Source organism: Phocoena sinus, chromosome 5 (genome assembly GCF_008692025.1).
Source record: "Phocoena sinus isolate mPhoSin1 chromosome 5, mPhoSin1.pri, whole genome shotgun sequence".
Classification (NCBI taxonomy): domain Eukaryota; kingdom Metazoa; phylum Chordata; class Mammalia; order Artiodactyla; family Phocoenidae; genus Phocoena; species Phocoena sinus.
In genome coordinates, this window is record NC_045767.1 from 99,494,830 (window position 1) to 99,515,186 (window position 20,357).

The 20,357-nt window shown below is 42.4% G+C and overlaps 1 protein-coding gene across 4 annotated transcripts in view; it reads right to left on the bottom strand.

Annotated features, from left to right (window-relative positions):
• The window catches only part of HPSE (heparanase), a 34,517-nt gene extending 15,469 nt beyond the window's left edge, over positions 1–19,048 (bottom strand). The window contains exons 1-4 of one of the 4 annotated variants that reach the window (XM_032632598.1): positions 18,394–19,048; positions 7,183–7,328; positions 5,311–5,436; positions 452–625 (exon numbers count right to left, since the gene is read on the bottom strand). In XM_032632598.1, coding sequence (XP_032488489.1) covers positions 452–625; positions 5,311–5,436; positions 7,183–7,328; positions 18,394–18,617 — 670 coding nt within the window. In that variant the 5' untranslated portion in view covers positions 18,618–19,048. The remainder of the gene's footprint in view (positions 1–451; positions 626–5,310; positions 5,437–7,182; positions 7,329–18,393) is intronic. The other 3 variants (XM_032632601.1, XM_032632599.1, XM_032632600.1) reach the window with 3 other exon arrangements.
• Between the last annotated feature and the right edge of the window lie 1,309 nt (positions 19,049–20,357).

Sequence of the window (20,357 nt, forward strand, 5' to 3'; positions counted from 1 at the left end):
ACAAAGGAGACAATCAAGAGCTTGACCCAGGTAAGACTCTGTACCAGAACTTCTAGCTTGAACCCATTATGAGTGTTGGGATGGTGTTGCTGAGATTGACAAGTTGAGAACAGAGGAAGGAATGGAAAGGTAAAAGCAAACTGCTTGAGTCCAACCTGCCAAGCATAAGAGGTCTAAGTGACCCTGAAGATCTCAGGGGAACCAGGGAGCTGTGGAAGTGCTCAAATGTAACATAAACTGGGATTAACGATAGGTTCTGGGATACATAAGGAGTTTTCTGCCACAAGTAATTCCAAACTCACACCACTGAGCACTTACACAAATATTCCAAGGCAAAAAGCATGTTTGCTATTATTAAAAAGAAGGTCATAGATAGGAACAAATAATGCCAAAGTGGGGGAATCTTCTTATTATTGAAATGTTCCCCGGGCAGGGGCAGGGGAGCACTTACCATTGCCTAGTTCCCAAGAAATGTTATAACTCTTGGAAGAGCAGTAGTCCAGGAGTAACTGAGCATTGGAACTGTTCCAGTGCAAATCTGCAGTTCGTAGTAATGCATTTAGACCAAAGATCAGGTCCAGTCCTGAGCAACTGGCAAAAGTATACAGCATATCCACTGAGCTTCCTAAAAGAAAAATGTTGCCATTTCGTGGTTAGGTCAGCACCAGAGTGCCGAAGTGATGAAGGCCTCCAGATTTGTTCCTCATAATGAATTGCTATTTCTGTTGTTAAATGGAAGGAATTCCAATGAGTGCTTATAATTATGAATGCGTCAACAAAATTGGACTGGCAAATTAAAAAAAAATATATATATATTACTTTATTTGCTTCAGCTGTTGAATCAAGTCCTATGGAAGGTACCAGAGGCTTTGGTCTGGCACTCGGGTTTTGTTCAAGTGACCTCAGGTGAACTGGGGAAACTGCAGTGTATGGCTCAGGGCTCAACACGCACAGGCCAGATTTTCATTAGTCAACACAAACCCCACTCTTCATAATCTAAATATCTCCACTCATAAACTCAGTCACAAAATAACTTGGTAACTTTGTTTACATTTTTTTTAAGTTTTTGAAAAATTCATGTATATAATTTATTAATTCAAAATAAATGGAATTTTACATTAAAAATTGGCCTAGGGCTGTGGTTTCCAAACTCTGCACCAAGGCACTCTGGGGAGTGAATTCACTGGTACGGTTTAGCAAATAAAAATACAGGACATCTAGCTAAATTTGGACTTCAGATAAATAATGAATAATTTTTAGTGTATGTCATGTGCATTATTTGAGAAATACAGCAAAGAAATTACTGTTTATTTGAAATTAAAATTTGACCAGGCAACCTTACTCACAGGGGCACTGCAGGATCTTTTAAATTTGCAAGGGAATGCATCAACATCTGTTGGACATGATGAGAACTGTTACTATTAGGTTGTTCGGACCTAACAGCTTAATCGAAACTCTCAGGTATTTCTTTTGGGCTAGATGTGCTATGAAAAAAATTGAGTCACTAAGGAGTTATTAAAGCTTTGCAACTTTTGAACTCAGCTTTTTAACCATTAGCTAGCCTATAATCTCTTTTTGAGAGTGGCAGAAAGTATTTTTGAGTGTTTAAATCAGTTATTACCTGCATAGATCTGGTGATCTTAATGTATATTTAGAGTTATCTATTAAACAGAAATTCACTTCCCTAGTTTAAAAAAAAAATCTCTATCTATCTGGCAAACTTACACCCTCTCTCCTTCAACGTGGCTCTGTTTCTAAGTCTTCAGCCTGAACTACTTGGATTACCAGAGCAGTGAAACCCTAGGTTTAATACTGCACATAACGGCTGAGGGGCGGTAACAACACTAGCAAGCTATTTTAGGTGTTTTTGATATTTGCTGTGTCACCCACTTCCACAAACCTGCTGCCTATCATTAAGGTGTTACAGACATTGGGGTCTGAAAAGCTCTCTGAGTCCTAGCCTGTTCCTGGGATCTTAGGGCCACAGTGGAGGACAGCATGGGACTTTGGGATTATGGAGTCCTCCCCAAACCTCCGCCCTCATTTTTCTATGAGGAAACTGACACCCAAAGAAATAAAATGCTTTGCCCAATATCACATAGCTATTTGGTGACAGTGCCACAGTAATAGAGCCTGTAATAAAGGCCCTGTGACTGTCCTAGTCACAGTTATCTTTTAGACATATACTGCTAATCATGTTGTAGAAAGTGTCCTAAATCAGGAGTCATAGATCTGAGCTCCCAGCCTCACTATCCCACTTACAGACTGAATGATCAGGAGTGATCCCTTTACCTGCATGAGCCCTGGCTACAGATCTACAATCCTGGAACTAGTACCATCAACCATCTACCTCACAAAACCAAGCTGAAATAGCACATGTGAAAACCCTTTGTAAGCCATAAAACTCTTACAGATATAAAGCACTATTATTGCCTAGACCTTCTACAAGGATTATGGCATTTTCAAGAAACATAGAATGTTTTCATTTTTGAGTATTTATTCAGCTCATTCCTTACTCTTCCTCTATTTCCACATTTTTCCAAAAACACTTTGAATTTAAGTAGCTTGAAATTCTATTATATGCCCTCTGTAACAGTAACATCTCCTAGAATAAGGGCTGTATATTACTGAGTTAAAATCCACTCTTAAAAATAAAACCCACCCAGCCTATTCCCTCCTCAAAATAAGAAAACTCACAGATAATTATCCAATTCCCAGTCATTATCCAATCTCTTATCTCTTACCGTATGAAAGGGTGGAAAGACCCCTGGAATGAAGACAATCTAAATGACACATTATACATTGGCACTGACTATTATACCATTTTTGTTTACATAAATGTGTCCAGCATCCAGTGTGGGAGTGGGATGATGAGGAAGAAAGGTGGAGAAGAAGGAGAAAAAAGGATTAGCTTATTAAATATTATTATTTTAATAAGGGAGTCCTCCTTTCTGTAGTCGCACTCAACATTATACCTGTAACATTGCTTCCTTTTCCTGCCCAGACAGGTTTACAGTGTGAATCCATATTCTCATGTCAAATGTTTTTGTCATTTTCTACTTAAGTGAAACATACCATCCAATGGGTCCTGTAATTAGAAAATTCACCTATATCTTCTAGGACACCTGTTTTAAAGGTACAGGCCATTAAGCAATTAACACAATAGACTTTTGCTATCTCTTCCATCGTATGATGTCGCATCATATGATGTTACTCAGGCATTACCAACCTTAGCCACGGATGCAGAGCCATGTGTAGAGACACCTATTGGCTTCTCAGATAACCTTATAAATGAGCTGGTGTCCAGACCAAATGCAGTAGGTTTATTTTTTTTAAGACTTTTTTAATGTGGACCACTTTTAAAGTCCTTATTGAATTTGTTACAATATTGCTTCTGTTTTACGTTTTGGTTTTTTGGCCATGAGGCATGTGGGATCTTAGCTCTCCAACCAGGGATCAAACCCATACCAGCTGCACTGGAAGGCGAAGTCTTAACCACTGGACCGCCAGGGAAGTCCCATAGATTTCTATCTATATGTTTCTAATACATGCAGATTAAAATAGAAAATTTCAAATCAGAAGTCAAATATTTCCAAATACAAATTAACTATCTGTATTTGTTATACATTTTAGCATCGCCACTAGGGTGGCTGGAATTATACTGACCCAGCTACATAGTTAGTAAAAGAAGGGCTTTCCCCTGGTGCAGAAGCTATGAAGGCCCCAATCCCAAAGGCAGGAAAAAGGTATTGAAAACCTACCATCTTGGTTCCAAAAAGATCATGTGAGGTAGCAAACATTTTTAAAGAAAAATTTAGGACTTCCCTGGTGGTGCAGTGGTTAAGAATCTGCCTGCCAATGCAGGAGACACGGGTTCAAGCCCTGGTCTGGGAAGATCCCACATGCCACAGAGCAACTAAGCCCATGAGCCACAACTACTGAAGCCCACGTGCCTAGAGCCCGTGCTCCACAACAAAAGAAGCCACCACAAAGAGAAGCCTGCCACTGCAACGAAGAGTAGCCCAGCTCGCCGCAACTGAGGAAAGCCCACGCACAGCAACAAAGATCCAACACAGCCAAAAATAAATAATTAATTTTTTAAAATTAAGGTAAATTGGCATATGTTTAAGACGACCAAGAAAAAAAGTATAAAGCTATAGATTACCTAATACCATAGGGTCTTCTCCTAGCAGGCCTATTTCAGATGATTAATTACAAATAAGGCCTTCCTGCTGTGGGTCTCTTGGACTTCTGTTATCCCTTTAATGGGATCTGAGAAGGCTCTGTCCTGCCAAATTCTGTTCAACCATAGATCATGTTATTAAACCGTTAGCATAGCTCCCCTCTGCCCTCTGCTTTAAAATGCAAAAATTAATTTAGAGGACCACATTTTCTCTTAGCATATAACCTATTTTCTGATTTCTTATGTGTTACTTTTTCCCTTACCTTATAAATAAAAAATATAAAAATAAAAAATCCATTGTACACACTGGAATCTAGGTAGTGTATAGTAAAATCTTACAAAGAAATAATTTACTGTCAATAATGTACTCTTAGAAATGTTGACTAACCCAAACTAACTTCAAGATCATTTATTTTTCAAAAGCCAAAAGAAGACAGTTGTAGCGTATCTAAGCAGGTTATTTTCTTAACTGAGATCTGGGGCAACATCATCCCTTAGCTGGGTATAAAACATCAACTTTTGGATAAAAATATATTTCATAGTTAGATAAGGATTGCTTGTTTCAGTTGTTTGTGGTAAAGCCCTGCATGACATCATCCCATTTAAACACTGGAAAAGTGTTTCCATGAATGGAAATAAATTCCTGGTTAGTTGAGCTAGTCCTGTGTTTTCAAACCCACAGAGGAAAGAAAATGAGAAAGCTGCCCTGCCAGTGATACACAACACATCACTGGCAGGGCAGTGGCTGCTTCTTGGAGGGGAAACAGAACGCACAATGAGGTGTGAATGGTTTCACGTTTTACTCTTCACACTTTTATATTTTACTTTTACACAAGGAGTATATCCATGTCTTCCTTGACTTCCCAGTTCTTCAGAGCAGTAAAGGTCATTATTAGCTTGTGAATGAATGATTCTATATTTCACTCCGTGGCTAGTAGGCAAAGTCAGGAGAAGAAAAGTAAAAAACAGAAGTTTGAGGTTGAAGATTGCCCATTAACTCTTGCTAACATTTGAGGATTATGCAGCTTTACGCAACTGCTATAGGGCTTATTAGATTCAAGCCCAAGTTCAAGCCATCCAAATATTTTGGGGGCTGGGACACTTGCAGGATACCTTTCATTTCTTACTTGAGTAGGTACTGTTCTTGAACTTTTTCTGATACTGTTCTCTGAGTAGCAATTGCTCCTGGAAGGGCCATTCCAACTTCAACCTCCTCTCCACATCAGAAGGGACTGATGCAGATTCGCAAATATCTGCAAATGGAGTAAAAAATTTAGAGATCTATTTTCACAATGACACGGTTGAAATCCCATACACTTATTTAGTTAGCTATTTATGTGACTAAAGCAGGACAATTGAGTTTCTGGTTGTTAAGTGTAACATCAGAGAAGGATATATTCTGCTATACATGTCAAATTTGCTGGCTAATCAATTACCACAAAAAAACAGCCAAAGGGCAGGTTTCTGAAGAAACACTGGACATATACTGGACATAGATACATTGGACATAACTTCAAGTTATTTAACAATTCAGAAGGTCTCCTCAGAAACCTGAAATTACTAGAGAACCCACCGGAAAAAAACACAGTTCTGTTCTCTTAAGGTTCACTTTCAACATACATAGAAATTTGTTTTACATGGACTATATCTGCTTTATGGTGATTTCCTCTTGCCAAATGGTAGGACAGGAAATGTTGACTTTTATTCCTTCAAATTTGGTATCATCAAAGCTCCTGAGACCACAACATGTGTACTTGGAAAATCCACCACTATCCTATCAGGCAGACTGTGCTTCCTTATCACAAGGCAGCAGGGCTGCTGGGGGTGGCTGTCAGGACTGGCTGACCCCCCAGTGACTTCCTTTCTGGGAAGCTGCACATTCTGGCTCTCTGACAGCGGGTGCCTCATCTACCCCTGTGCTCACAAAGGATGTTTCTGAAGCACTTGGATAACCCCAGTGATCCCCCCTCCCTACAGGATGAAGAAAATTGATGAGCAAAGGACAGTTTCCTATCTAAATTTATGGGACCTTTTGAATGTATATGACTGGTGAGAAAGGGCCAGGTCTAAATATATTCCAACCTGTTACACTAAGAAAACTCTCCTGCGTTTTTCTTTTTTTCTAATCACTATTCTATCAATTGGCACAGTTATTAATGGTTCTAAACACTTCCTAACTGCAGAAAATAAACAGAAGGAAATATGTAATATATAAAACAATAAAATATTGTTCATTTATATATCATAATTCACTATTGTAATTCAATGATATACATGGTTCTTTAATAACTGTTAAGATAATGATTTAGCTTCCATTTGATGTCTGTATAGCACTTATGAAAGACACAGGGCAAATCCTCGTGGCGCCCCAGGGTGTTTCTCAGATGAAGCCCACAGACTCCCAATATCAGAATCACCTGAGGAGCCTGCTCAACTTGTAACCTAAGTTTGGAGCCCAAGAATCCAAATATTCAAACTCACCCCAGGTGATTATGTCTAGTCAATAAAGTTTGAGAACCACTGCCCAACAAATCAAGTCTTGAAATCCATTCTTAGAAGCAGAGCATATCTCCATGTCCCCTTATTACACCTTTCATCCACATTTTTTGGAATAAATGGGTTTTGATCAGTGCTGTGTCTTGAGCAGGAAATACTCTTTTTGTTTTGGTGCATTTCTACCCACAGGTCCCTCTAGGCAGCTCTGTCCTTTTAGCTACAATCATTGTTCTGTTTACACCACAATTAACTCTCCCCTGCCCCAATGTTGTGTCCAGCACACCATCCCCGCTGCCCCAATGTCTCACATTCATGAAAACATCAGGAGGAGGAAACCTGCCCACCGCTTCCTCCTTTTGTATAGGTGCCTCCACGGGTCCACTGGGAGCCCTTCATCTCTTATTAATTGTTAGATGTGAGCAATAGCTCTCCTCTGAGAATGCCCACGAGTGACTCAAGTTATCAAGTTAACTCAGATATATGGTTAATCTTTAAAGTTTCACCCTGGTTGACTTGAGATTGCCAGTAACTTCTCTCTTCAAAGGTTGGTTCCTTCTTGGGATCAAAAATGAGAAAGTCCGTCTTCGTGCCACCAAATCTCAGGTATGCAGGAGACAAACCTCTGGCCAAAGTACGAAGCTTTGAAGAACTGTTATAAAGACAAGCAAGAAATTAAAATTATTTTTTCCAAGACAATGCAGTCAAACAGATTTACTCCCTTCTCTCTTGGTGGACCCATTTCCTAATAGCTGTACAGGCCCTGGAGGGAGAAATATCGCTCTAACAGAGACATCGTCTCAATCGGAATCTTCCTAATTGCAAGACTGCTCTTCTAGGCACCTGAGAAAACTTGGAGCTCTGACTCGGGCAAGAGCTTATATTTCAACTTGACAAGCAGGATAATGTTCAGTACTTTCAAAAAATTCATAACCTTTTGTGATTCATGGAGGAAAAGAGGTGAGAGAGTGGAAAGATGACTCTGTTTCTTTGAAAAATAGATTGTCTTCAAAAATTTATGTTCCCAGAGAAGTTCATAAATGATTGGGAGTCCTCTTCATCTCCTTAACCAAGCCCCACCTCCACCCCAAGGAAGACCTTCCTTTTAAATTTAAGTCAAATGACTTAGAATGATGTAAGATTCTAATTCCTACCCACCTAGGACACTTCCAATTCAAGCAATTCTAAATACGTATGTCATCAAGCCCAAAATGCTCCTGATAGGTGCCTATTATGCACTCAGAATGGTACAGAATGCTATAGAATGGAATTAGAATGATTTATAATTCCTTCTCTCAGAGAGATGAAGATGTCATGAATATTTAAGTGAACAAAACTAAAAAAACAGAAGACCCAGGTAACAGGGACACTTGCCATGTATTTCTGAAGCCTCACATATGTGATCCTGGCTTCAGTGCTCTCTGGAAAGCTCTTAAAACACATGGAACCAATGCTGTGTGTTCTCAAAATGGCCCAGTTAATTAGTTTACATTTGGGTTTATTTCAAATTGGAAAATCATGCCAGGAGGACTATCTAATTGACAGTATTTCTTGACATCTTAGGAACTGAAGACAGGACCTAAAATTTAAAATTTCAATGCATGCTCCTGCTTTAACTATATATAGTGCTATGTAAAATTTCTGTAAGATTTCTTTATTTTTGCTTAGGAAAGAGAAATTAAAAGGTGGAAATTGACCAAAGGATAAGTGTCTTGTGTTAAAAACTTCAGCGATTCCTCCTCACCATTTTTTTTGTTTGTAACATGAAAGCATTTACAGTACTACCTAGGCACTTTTGCCTTCATGAACCTCTTCCACCATAAAAAAATTTTTTAAATTATATTTTGTGATGATATTCATGGAAAGACAAATATGTTAACATTATATATTAAAACATTTTCGAGGGCCCCTGAACCTATTGTGGGTCCTGGCATGAGGAGACGTAGCACAAAGTGAGACTTCAGGGATGTTATCAACATGGAATTGACTGAAATACCTGACAGCACCAAAGAACTCTGGGAAGGATGGCATCTGCCAGGAAATCCTCAGAACCTCTTGAAGATAAATGGGAATGTTCGCTTGTACTGAGTAAGGATTCAGAAGAAAGCCATTTCCACTATGCTATGAACCCAAATAAAACTAAACTGTAGGGACTTCCCTGGTGATTCAGTGGTTAAGATTCCAATGCAGGGGGCACGGGTTCAATCCCTGGTCGGGGCACTAAGATCCCATATGCCTCAAGGCATGGCCAAAAGAATAAATAAATAAACTGTAGGAAGGGGGAATAGCACATTATTGTTTAATGGGTACAGAGTTTCAGTTTGGGAAGATGAAAAAGTTCTAAGATGGCTGGTGGTGATGGCTGCACAACAATGTGAACACACTTAATGCCAGGGAACTCTGCACTTTAAATAACCACAACTTTTACTTTTTTACTACAGGTTGTTCCTTTAATAGGAACAACCTGTAGACATAGTGTGATTTCAACAATGAAAATAATATATATAGAGAAGGAGATAGCAGGAGTCATAACTATGTGGTGAAATGGATGGTAGACTCTTTCTTATTGCTTTTATGTATTTTTCACATTTTCTATAAACACATAATTTTTTTTTTTTTTTTTTTTTTTTGTGGTACGCGGGCCTCTCACTGTTGTGGCCTCTCCTGTTGTGGAGCACAGGCTCCAGACGCGCAGGCTCAGTGGCCATGGCTCACGGGCCCAGCCACTCCGGGGCATGTGGGATCTTCCCGGACCGGGGCACGAACCCACATCCCCTGCATCAGCAGGCAGACTCTCAACCATTGCGCCACCAGGGAAGCCCAATAAGCACATAATATTTTAATTCATACAAGGTGACTCTGTATGTGTGTGTGTTTCTGTCTTTTTAAGAATAGGTGAAAAAAACAAGAGTTACTTAAAGGAGACATAGTCATCCATTAATTTATTCAATAAGTATTCATTGTAGGCGCACTCTGTGTCAGGCATTATGCTAGTTGCTGGGGCTACAATGGCAAAAAAGCCACAGGCAGCTGCTGTTCTCATATAATTTATAGTCCAGTGATATATATATATATATATATATATATATATATATATATAAACAAGTAAATAGGCAATTCCAAAACACTGCTATCAGAACATACAAAGGGGATCTTAACCCAGACTTTGTCCTAGAGGTAGGAGGTGGTTAGAGGTTTTCCAGGGGCAAGCGTCTTCACTGTTAGATGTTCAAAAGGAAAAAATTTTATCCAGATCGAAGATAGTGAGGTGGGATTGAAGAAAGTGTTCCAGGTCTAGGGAAAAGTCTGTGCAAACAACAGAGGTAGAAGAAGGGAATATGGCACCACCGAAGAGCTGACAGGTGTGGCGAGAGCCTAGAGATTGGGGACAGTAAGGTGCTGGGAGAAGATAGACTGGAGAGGCAAGCAGGACCATATCATGGAGGGCTTGTAAGCCACCATGTCCAGGAGTTCCAATTTTATATCAAGGCAGTGGGGAGCCATGGAAGGATTTAAAGCAGTGGAGTGCCCGCACCAGACTTTTATTTTAGAAGAGAATCCCAGGCTTCAGTGTAAATAACTGAATAGAAAGACCAAGACTGTGGTCACATTAATGTAGACAGAAAGTGATGGGCTGAGGTAAGGTAAAAACAGTGGGGATGAAGAGAGGGATAAATTCAAGATACATGTGGAGACAGAAATACTAGATTTGGTGTTTAACTGGATGTTGGAGAAGAGTCCAAGATCACCCCTGGGAAGCATCTGGAAGATGGTAATATCATTTGCTGAGATGAAGAATAGGTGATAGACTGGAGATAGGGAGGAAGATGGGGGCAGGGCACAGTGCTGTAGAATTTGAGATGCCAGTAAAAGCCAAAAAACATTGCCATGAGGCCCTTGGCCATGTGTGCCTGGAGCTCAGAAGACACATAAAGGCAAGGTGTAGAATGGAGAGTCCTCAATCTAGAAGTCAGTGACTAGTGAATCCCTAGCCCACAGGTGCAGAGATGTGGCCCTAAAACTGACACAAGGAACTTTCTCAGAGTCACTCTGGGCTGGCCCTGTTCCACTGCTTTTGTCCAGGCACCGATTCTGGTCCTTGATTTTGATTTTGATTGTGTTTGATGATAGAGGAAGCTCATTTAGATTTGTGTAACTGGTATCTGTAAGTAATTGAGACAGGAGAGACTGGCGCTGTCTGGGAAAGGAAGAGTAAGTGAGCAGCAGGAAGAAGCTGTGGTATCACAAGATGTGCGTCTGTGCACGACCTTGCTCAGATGCCTGAGGATCAGAGCCTGATTCCCAGAAGGCATGACTGTACCACCTCGGGTCACTCTCGACCACATTACCCTGCCTTTATGTTCTTCACAGCGTTCACCACTCTCTGAAATTAGCTTCCTTTTTTGTTGATTTGGTTTACTATCTATCCCCACCCCTGAGCTAAGCTCTGTGAAAGCAGGGACTCTGTATGGCTCATCAGAATCTCCTCAGCACCTAGATAAGTACCTGGCCCACAGCTGGCGCTTAATAAATATTCGTCAAGTGAATGAACAGTTAAGTCCAGCCTGATGAAAGGGCAAGTGGGTCCAGACAAAGACTGTTTTCTGAACAAAATTAAAACCCAGTGCTACGGCTCCTGCCAAGTAAAGGAAATCACATGTTTCAAAGTATTGGTATGAAGGACTTTTTTGTCTCCTTTGTAATGGAATATTTTCTTGTTTTGAGATACAATTTTGATGTCCTCTGACAAAAACCAGATTTAAAACAGCTGCAAACTTTTCATAAAAACAAAATTGATCAAAGGTACAGTATTTCTATCATATACAGTAAAAAGAAAGGGGGGAAAAATCCACTGGCATCAGCACTGCCACCACAACGACGTGGAAATAACAAAAGAACACGTAAAAGCAGCTGCAGATATTCCATTTCTGGAACAGTTTGTTAGGGGAAAGAAACGTCTGCAGGTATTTTTATTTTACCTTAAGTGTAAAAATAAGTTGCTTATCTCTGACACAAAAGCAGAGATGAGTTGGAGCCACCCTGCACTGACTCGTACCAGCTTGTGAGAGCCAACTGTCTCGTTCTGAGAACCAGCTGTTAAACTGTTGGCAGTTTGAAGTCAGCCATGGTGGGGATATTTATACTACAGAAATCAGAAAAAAAAACATAAATCAGTCTCCTCTCCTCCCAGAGAGCCAGTCGTGAAACATTTTCTGGCACACCACTGCATGAACAGTAATTCAAGCCACGGAAGTGGGTGAAACCACTCAGGAGATTATGTGAAGTAAAAAAGAAGGCCTAGGTCAGAAGTCTGAGGAACATCAACACTGAAGATAAGCTAGAAGAAGAGGTGGAGAAGAACTGTTAGAGAGATGGGGGAAATCCCCAGAAATGGAAGTGACACAGGGATGAGTGTTTCCATTGTCAACCTTGTCAAATGCTTCTGGGAGACTGTATTGGTTTGCTAGGGCTGTAGTAACAAAGTACCACAAACTGAGTGGCTTAAACAGTGGAAATTTATTGTCTTATAGTTCTGGAGGCTAGAAGTCTGAAATCAAGGTGTTGGCAAGGCCATACTCCCTCTGCAGGTGCTGGGGGAAGATCTGCTCCAGGCCTTTTTCCCAACTTTGGGTAGTTCCTTGTAGCAGTATAACTCCAATCTGCACAGGGTGTTCTCTGTGTATGTCTGTCTCCAAATTTCCCCTTTTTATAAGCTCATCAGTCATATAGGATTGGGGCCCGCTCCATCCCATTCTGACCAATTCTTAACTAGTTATGTCTGTAATGACACTATTTCCAAATAAGGTCACAGACTGAGGTACCAGGGGTTAGGACTTCAGCATATGAATTTGGAGGGGACACCCAGACATTCAACCCATAAGAGAGACAAATAAGATAAGGATTGAAAGGTAGTCATTGGATTTCACAATAAACGGTCACTGATGATGTGGGAGAGATTGATTTTATGACACGATGATGGGGACATCATGAGGGTGGACCAAGGAAGGCATGGTTAGTAAGAAAGGCTGCAAAGGGGAGGAGAAAGAGGGTGGTGAATGCAGAGACACACGTGCTGGGAGGTATTTGATGGGAAAGACTTGAGGATGTTTCTATGCTGAGAAGAAGGATCCAACAAAAAGGGAGAGGTTAAAGATACTGGAGAGAGAAGAATCTCTCTAGATGATTGCTAGAGCAAAGTCCTTGGGGAGGGGACAGGATCCACAGCAGACCTAGAAGAACTGGGCTGAGAAGAGAGAAAGGAAAAAAGCTAGAGGTAGCCATGCTGTCTGCAGGTTTGACTGCAGGAAGAAAAGGAAGTTCCTATCTAGCGACTTCATTTTCTTTGGGAAAGAGAAATGCGGTCATAGACTACGAGTGATGAAGTGGAAGTGGGATCAGAGTTTTGAAGGAAGTGGAGAATGAGAGAGGCCAGAAAAGGAGTGTTAAGGAGTAGCATTAAAGGCCAAGTAAGTCTGGAGGCCAGGAATTTACAGCACGACATCAATCCACGTCACTGGGAGATTCCCCTCTGCCCCCAAGAGCGTAACAGCCCTGCTACACAGGGTGGCCACTAAGACTGGAAGCAGAGGCAAATACCTATAAGTGGCTTATTAATATGCATGACAGTACATGATTAGATAATATTTTCCATTTCCAGACTTTATGGCCACCTTATAGATTCCAAAGAGGGAAAATATAGTTAGACTAAGCTAGGTTTGGGTTTTAGCAAGAAGAAAAATGGGGCAGGAGTTTGGGGAATATTATCATAAAAATGATTCATGTGATAAATCAAGAAGCCCAAATCAGATATGGAAGAAGTAAAAGGAAGAGGCTATTCAGTGGAGGTACTTAAAAAATAGTTGTGGTGGGATCCACAAAGTAAAAAAAAGCTAAGAGGGTAAGAAGTACAGTCCAAGAATTGGAGATTTTAAGATTTCAGATGTTGAAAGGTTCTTAGTGATGGAAAGAGTCAAGGCATGGCCATGGCATCAGGTGGTTGAAATGGAGTGAAATGGTGTGTTCTAGGAAGCCGCCTGCTGCCCCCAGAAAAGTGCCCTGTTTTTTGCATTTGCCAATTTCCATGGTGTAAATATTCCCATCAAGGCTGATTTCAAGATAATGGTGTTGATGTCACTGAATGTGGAGTTGGGAAGAAATGCACACATTTCACCAGCTGGTGGAAACTGGCTCCAGTAAAACACTGAGTGAAGATTATTAGAAAATGTGAGTGTGAGGAAACTGAGAGACAGTATTCAAGTGGACTTGAATTCATCTAGGATGATGGTGGGACGTGGGAGTGCAGAGGAAACTGCGAGATCGATGTGGATCTTCAGTCAATAATGAGGAGTGAATAAGAGTGGAGCAGAGTTCGGTCGCAAGGAGCATAGGAGGAGAGCTGGACGTGGAGATAGCAATCCTCACCCTGGATCAGGACAGTCATCTCTAGCAGGCATCAAGTTATCCAAACTGAGTGTTTTACACACTTTGCATAGATTATTTCACTTAATGCCCCAACAACCCAAAGAGGTAGGTGTCATTATTACCCTCATTTTACAGACAAGGAACCTGAACAAAAGCAGGCTAGGTAATTTGCCCAAGGTAACAAGCCAATGGGGATTTGAACCACAGCAATCTGGAGTTCAAACCAGTGGGCAATTATCTAGAAGCTACACTGGGGAGTGGGGGAGGGCTGCAGTGTGGGAGAATGCACAGCTTCTACTCCAAAGGGCTACTTCAGAGAAGTAGTTGCGTCTACTTCTCCACTTGTGTCTTCAAAAGAAGAGCCAAGTTTTAGCTAGGGCAAAGAGGAGGCTGGAATATTCTCCAGGGAAAATGGAGCAGGGTTACCATTGCAAAGGGCTCTAGGCTGCACAATGAAAGACTTTGTGGAGGAAGGAAACAGTGAGCGCTGCTCAACCAGGGGGAAGCGCAGAGTCTCAGGGGTCAGAAACTATGAGCCTATGGCTTGTTGATTGTTCTCAGTTTTCTGTTTCTCTGGCTGTGGTTCTTTCTCTCAGCAACAGGCACAAAGAGGGCCTGAGGTTATTTCCAACACTGCTTATCAAAACATGCATTTGATATTGATAATAAGTGCTTTTCTAATATGGAAAGCAACTTTATCCATGAAGATGCAGGAATCTGATTATTGAAAGTTATTAATAATAAATATTTATCAAATTGGCAAGAAGGGATGAACTTTGCTGAAATAAAATAGGCAAATCCTTATGAAATGCAAGCACAGCTGCATTATCACTGCAATCGCTGTGTAGCATCACCGTTTTTGCTCTGTGATTTCTACCACTGACTCGGTGCTCTAATTTTTACCTTGAATTAGTGAACTGTGCTTGTATTGAAATGTGGCTGCACTGCCAAGGCAGTAACCACATGCAGCTTGAAATGTGGCTAGTCTGAACTGAGATGTGCTGGGAATATAAAACATACACCAGACTTTGAAGACTTGGTTTGAAAAAGAATGTAAAATATCTGATTAATATTTTGTGTTGATTACATGTTGAATGATAGTAATTTGGATATTTTGTGTTTAGTAAAATATATTATTAAAATTAATTTTACCTGTTTCTATTTTCCCTTTTTTAATATGGCTACTAGAAAACTTTAAATTACATTATGTGGCTTACTCATGAGGCCCACATTCTATTTCTGTTTAGCCCTACTGGTCTCTGTCCTCCCATCTTTGAGGGCCAGGGCCCCTTGGGAGCTCTGCACGTAGTTGGGCTTAGGAAGTTTTTGACTGGGTTGATGAGTTACCTCCAGGAAGAGGGCAAACTGAAAAGATGCTCCTTTCTGATTCTAGATTGTTCTACCATTGGCGTTTAAGTTCTGTGTACTCCATGTTCTTTAACTGCAAATGTGGGAGGAAAAAAAAAACAAACCCAAAACACATCTGTTTGCCACCATGGGAAACCAGAACCGTGCCATCTGACTGAATTTGCTTAGGCCTCTTTTGAAGTACCGTAGCGATATGGGCCATGATTCTCCTGTTCTCAAGACAGTGCTCCTCTTCATTACATCAGTGTTCTCAATTTATTTCCAGACAATCTTTTTCTACCATTCCTCCTCTGCTGCCTTTAAAAAATATGAACTACTTTATTTTCTTTTTGTGTACTCGTGTGTCTACAATTAGCATCTGGCTTCAAATTCTGTTCCTTCATGTCATAGTTGGCTGACCATGGGCAAGTTGTTGAATCTCCCTAGGCCTCAATCTCTTCATTTTAAAAATGGGGATGATAATAGTACTGACCTCACAGTTTTGTAGCAAGGACTAAATGAATTAGTGCCTAGGAGGTGCTTAGAACAGGGCCTGGCCTATGACGACGGTTCAATTAGTGCGAGCTATTTTTATAATCCTCCCCTTCTTAGTACTTCAGCTTTCATCTGCTCAGCTCTTGCCATCTTCACCCAAGCAGCTTCACTCTTGAGGAACTGAAATACAACAATGCCCATCTGACTCTCCGCTCCTGTGATAGATGATAAGCCCTGTGTTGTCTTTTGAGATGGAAGCTAAATATCCTGTCTTCTGAGATGGCCAGGTCACTTTGGGCACTGTGTCAGCCATCCTGGGGAGATGGACCCTCAAACCCTAATTCAGAAGCTCCGTCTCAGGTGAGAAGGGGAGGGAGCTCATTCATCTTTGAGCTGCAGTCCTTAAGGTCTCAGATGAGAACTGTGTGGATGCCTCTGGGGAGTAGGCATGGAAAACAGCTTCTGCTCAGGGAAGGGACCTGGAGGGGTCAGGAGCCAGCCCTGGAGAGAAGCCCATATGAACAGGAATACATTGTGTTTTGTAAACAAACAGTCTTATTAATTGCATGCCATGCTTTTTTGGTTTTGTTATCTTCCAGCCTTTAACAAAAAGGTGGAGACCGGGGGGGAGAAAGAGTGCTATGGGAAATTAAGAGATGTGTTTGAGAAGAATGGAAGTTCTGTGTGTGTTTGGGGATGGGGAGCATTGCTATCAAGTTGGTTAGCTTGCCTGCAGGGTGATCAGGCCTGGACCCCAAAAGTCATACTGTAGGTTTTTTCTTTTGGACTTGTGTCTCCAGGAAGGGATACCCAAACTCTCCTCCTTGGGGAGGGGTAGGGTATATGCTGGCTGCAGCAGCAGAAAAGGGCTTAAGTTCTCACATTTCAATAAATGGTCATCTACTTAATCTTTCTGTTTGCAGTAAGGCACCTCACACCCTCTCTTTCCCTATCACCACCACCCCCCACCCCCATCCCAAGCTAGGCCTGGGGTCCTCAGATATGGAGCCCTCTAGTTCAGTGTTTCACCAGAATAATCTTTCTGTCTCTCAGCCAGCTTCTGCCTGATATCAGCTCACTTTCCATAAGGGAAAGGGGAAAAAGTGGGAACTCCTTTCCACCAGGAAATTCTTCCTTTCTTGCCACATGGGGAAAGATAGAGGTTAACTACCATTGAAAGAAATGCACAGAGAACTGATGAATTGTTAGCAAATACTCACCAATTTCCAGGAAGAAGCAATTAACAAATTTTGAGCCCTGTCAAACACTAAGTGCTTATTTATTATCTCATCCAATGCTCATAGCAATTCTACAGGAAGGTTTTAGAAGTTCCATTCTACAGTTGAAGAAATCGAGGCTTGGAGCTGCCAAGCAACCTGTAAAAACCAAGCCACTGGTTTGGACAGAGCTGGGAACCAAGGCTGGTCTCACTGCCAATCTCGCAACCTTAGACCACCTGCTTTTATTTGCAAAGTATGTGACTGAAATTAGCAATAGCAGCTGAAGTTGTGGGCACAGAAAGCCCAGCCTGTAGGTGTTTGGCAATGGCAGGATTCGAGTTGTTTGCGCTGGTTGAGGTATGGTCATCTCTGGAGGCTCTCATGACCTAGATGAGTGGCCTAGATGACCTGGGTCTGTCCCTGCGGCGCCCTATCTTGGAATCAGCCTGCACTCATGGGCAGGGGCCAGTGAACCTGCACTAGGCTCAGTCTTTCTCAAGTGAGAAAAAAAATTACAGCTAGTAAAGCAGTGCCACATCTTGCAGTCTCATCTTGGAGAGAGAGCTTTTTATTAAGGCTCTGTAAGTCACTGAAATAGTCTTCCAGGTCTCACTGATGTGATATTAAAAATTTTTTTAAAGAGCGTAGTATGGGAAATCTGTGTACCTTGTGCTCAATTTTGCTGTGAACGTAAAACTGCTCTTTAAAAGTCTTATTATAGAATAAGTAAGCTTATTCTCCTTTGTGGCCTTTTCCTTCCCCCACCCCTCCCCCAAGGAAAAAGTTGTTTTTTTCCTTTAACCTTACTAACAGAGTTTAAGAGACTGAAGCCTGGCGCACAGTGTTACTTGTCCTACAAGGTGCAGCAAATTCAAATGCTCAAAGCCCTCCAGGTGCACTTGCCGGGCCCCCTCCTTCCGGCGAGTTTCTGGGGCAGATGGGAAGTTTCTTTCCTCAATTTCCCCTAATACCTGGCCTTTAGTTGGCACTCAGGCAACACTTGCTGAATGAATGAAGGCGGAAAAGAAGGGTTTGGGGGACCTGCAGGGAGTGGGCTGGGGAGAAAAAGAGAGAGAGAGAGAGAGAGAGAGAGAGAGAGAGAGAGAGAGAGAGAGAGAGAGAGAGAGAGAGAGGTGAGAAGGTCCCGGAGTATAGAAAAGAGAGCAGCCGGCAGGGCGGGCGTGATGTCAGCAGGGCAGGAGAGAGGACAAGGGCCCGCAGGCCTGCACTTACCCCAGGAAGGTGAGGAACCGCGGGTCCGTGGCCAGATTGGCGTCGATGGTGAAGGACAGGAACGCGGGACTCACCAGATGCACTGGCCGCTCGGTGGAGAAAACCAGCACCACGACGTCCTCAGCTGGCGCGAGTTCCGCCAGGGCGCCCGGGGAGCAGGGACACAGCGGCCCCAGGAGCAGCAGCAGCCGCAGCGGCAGCCCGGGCTTCCAGCTCAGCAGCATCTCGGGCTCACCTGGCGGCCCCACCCGCCAGGGGTGCGCAGCGACCGTCGACACCCGGCGCACTTCCTCCTGCCGCCCACAGCGTCCTTCTCTCTTTTCCACCGCCCTCTCACTCCTCACCCCTCCCACTGCTCCCTCTCCACCCGCCCCGCCTCCCCGCTCGCTCCCACCTCCTTGCGCGCTTTCCCCTCGGCGGTGGTCACGTCCACTTAAGAAACCACCCACGCCTATTTGAAGGGTGAGGACGTGGCTAGGATCCAAGCGCCCGGGAGGCCTGGGGAGGGAGCTCCCGGGGAGGAGCGCTGGGCATCCCGGATCGGCTTCCTGAAGCACAATGTCCGGTGAGCGCTGGTGAGAACGCCAGTGGTGCCCTCTTCCAGGTCCTCGCCTGTGGCGCCTGGTCTTCTGACCTCAACTAAAGCCTCCAGTGAGCATTTATCGCTTCCCTTCTCATCTGGCTTCTGAACACTTGCCTGTCCCTTGACCTTGCCAAAATCTGATTAACTATGTGTCCTCTGGCGGGACTGCTGTTTCCCAGGCATCTTACTTTTGCCAGGAAAAAAATTTGAGCATTGGCTAACATACACCTAGAAAGAGATTAACTCCAAATATTTCTTATCAATTTCTCATGAAAACAGTGTTTCGTAGAGCCTTAAAGTTTTAGGTGTCCCAATATCTGAAACTCGGGACATACAGCCTCCATACAAGTGTGGGGTAACGACTGTCCCTTGAATTTGGGGACTTTGCCAAGTTTCCCCTCCATACATTTACCTTTAGCTGTTGGCCAAACTTTTCTTGTTTCCCTTTGATGCCTACATTGGTATGTAATTACACCAAGCGCCATGCACTTCGGGCTTACTACATGCCTGATACCGCAGGAGGTGCTTTACCTTGTATTCTCTTTCACTCCCACAGCACTGACAAGTGAGCATTATCCTCATTTTACAGGTGAGGACCCAAGCTCTGAGACATTAACATGTCCAAGGGTCAGAATTGGGATGGGAATGCATTTACACAACCCGGAGCAGATGGCAGTCTGTCTCAGCTGAAATGTAACTTCCTCAAAGATGCTTCGTCTGAAACTCCAGACAGCTGAATTCCCCCCATGACACACTCTTACAGCATCCTGAACTTGCTAGAACTTACCACATTTGTTAGTATTGTATTGTTCCACGTTGGCCTCACCTACTGGATTATAAACTCTGTGAAAGCAGAGATGGGGTTTGTCTTGTCTACTGCATTCATCGAAGCTCACAGCACCGTGCTTGGCACTTAGTAGGCATCCAGTCAATATTGAGTAAGCAAATGACACCAAAACCCTTAGATTTTTCTGCTTAGATTGTACCACCAATAAAGTAATAAATAAAAATGGATTGTTTTGAAATTTATGTCTAATTTTCATAGATCTGTCTATTCTTAAGCAATTTAAAAGATTTTTCCCCGTGCTGCGTGGCTCGTGTGATCTTAGGTCCCCCAAAGTCCCCCAAAGTCCCTGACTAGAGATCAAACCCGGGTCCCGGCAGTGAAAGTGCTGAGTCCTAACCACTGCAGAATTCCAGAGAATTCCCATTAAAAGTTAAATGTATAGTTAATTGAGGAAGGTTACAGTTTGGAGATTTTGTGTGTATGTATCCATTACTTAGCAACTGTGCAATCTGAATCAGGTTTCTATCCTACAATTACACATAAGAAAAAAATTCATATATAAACACCAAGCTACCAGGGGATCATATGGCCACA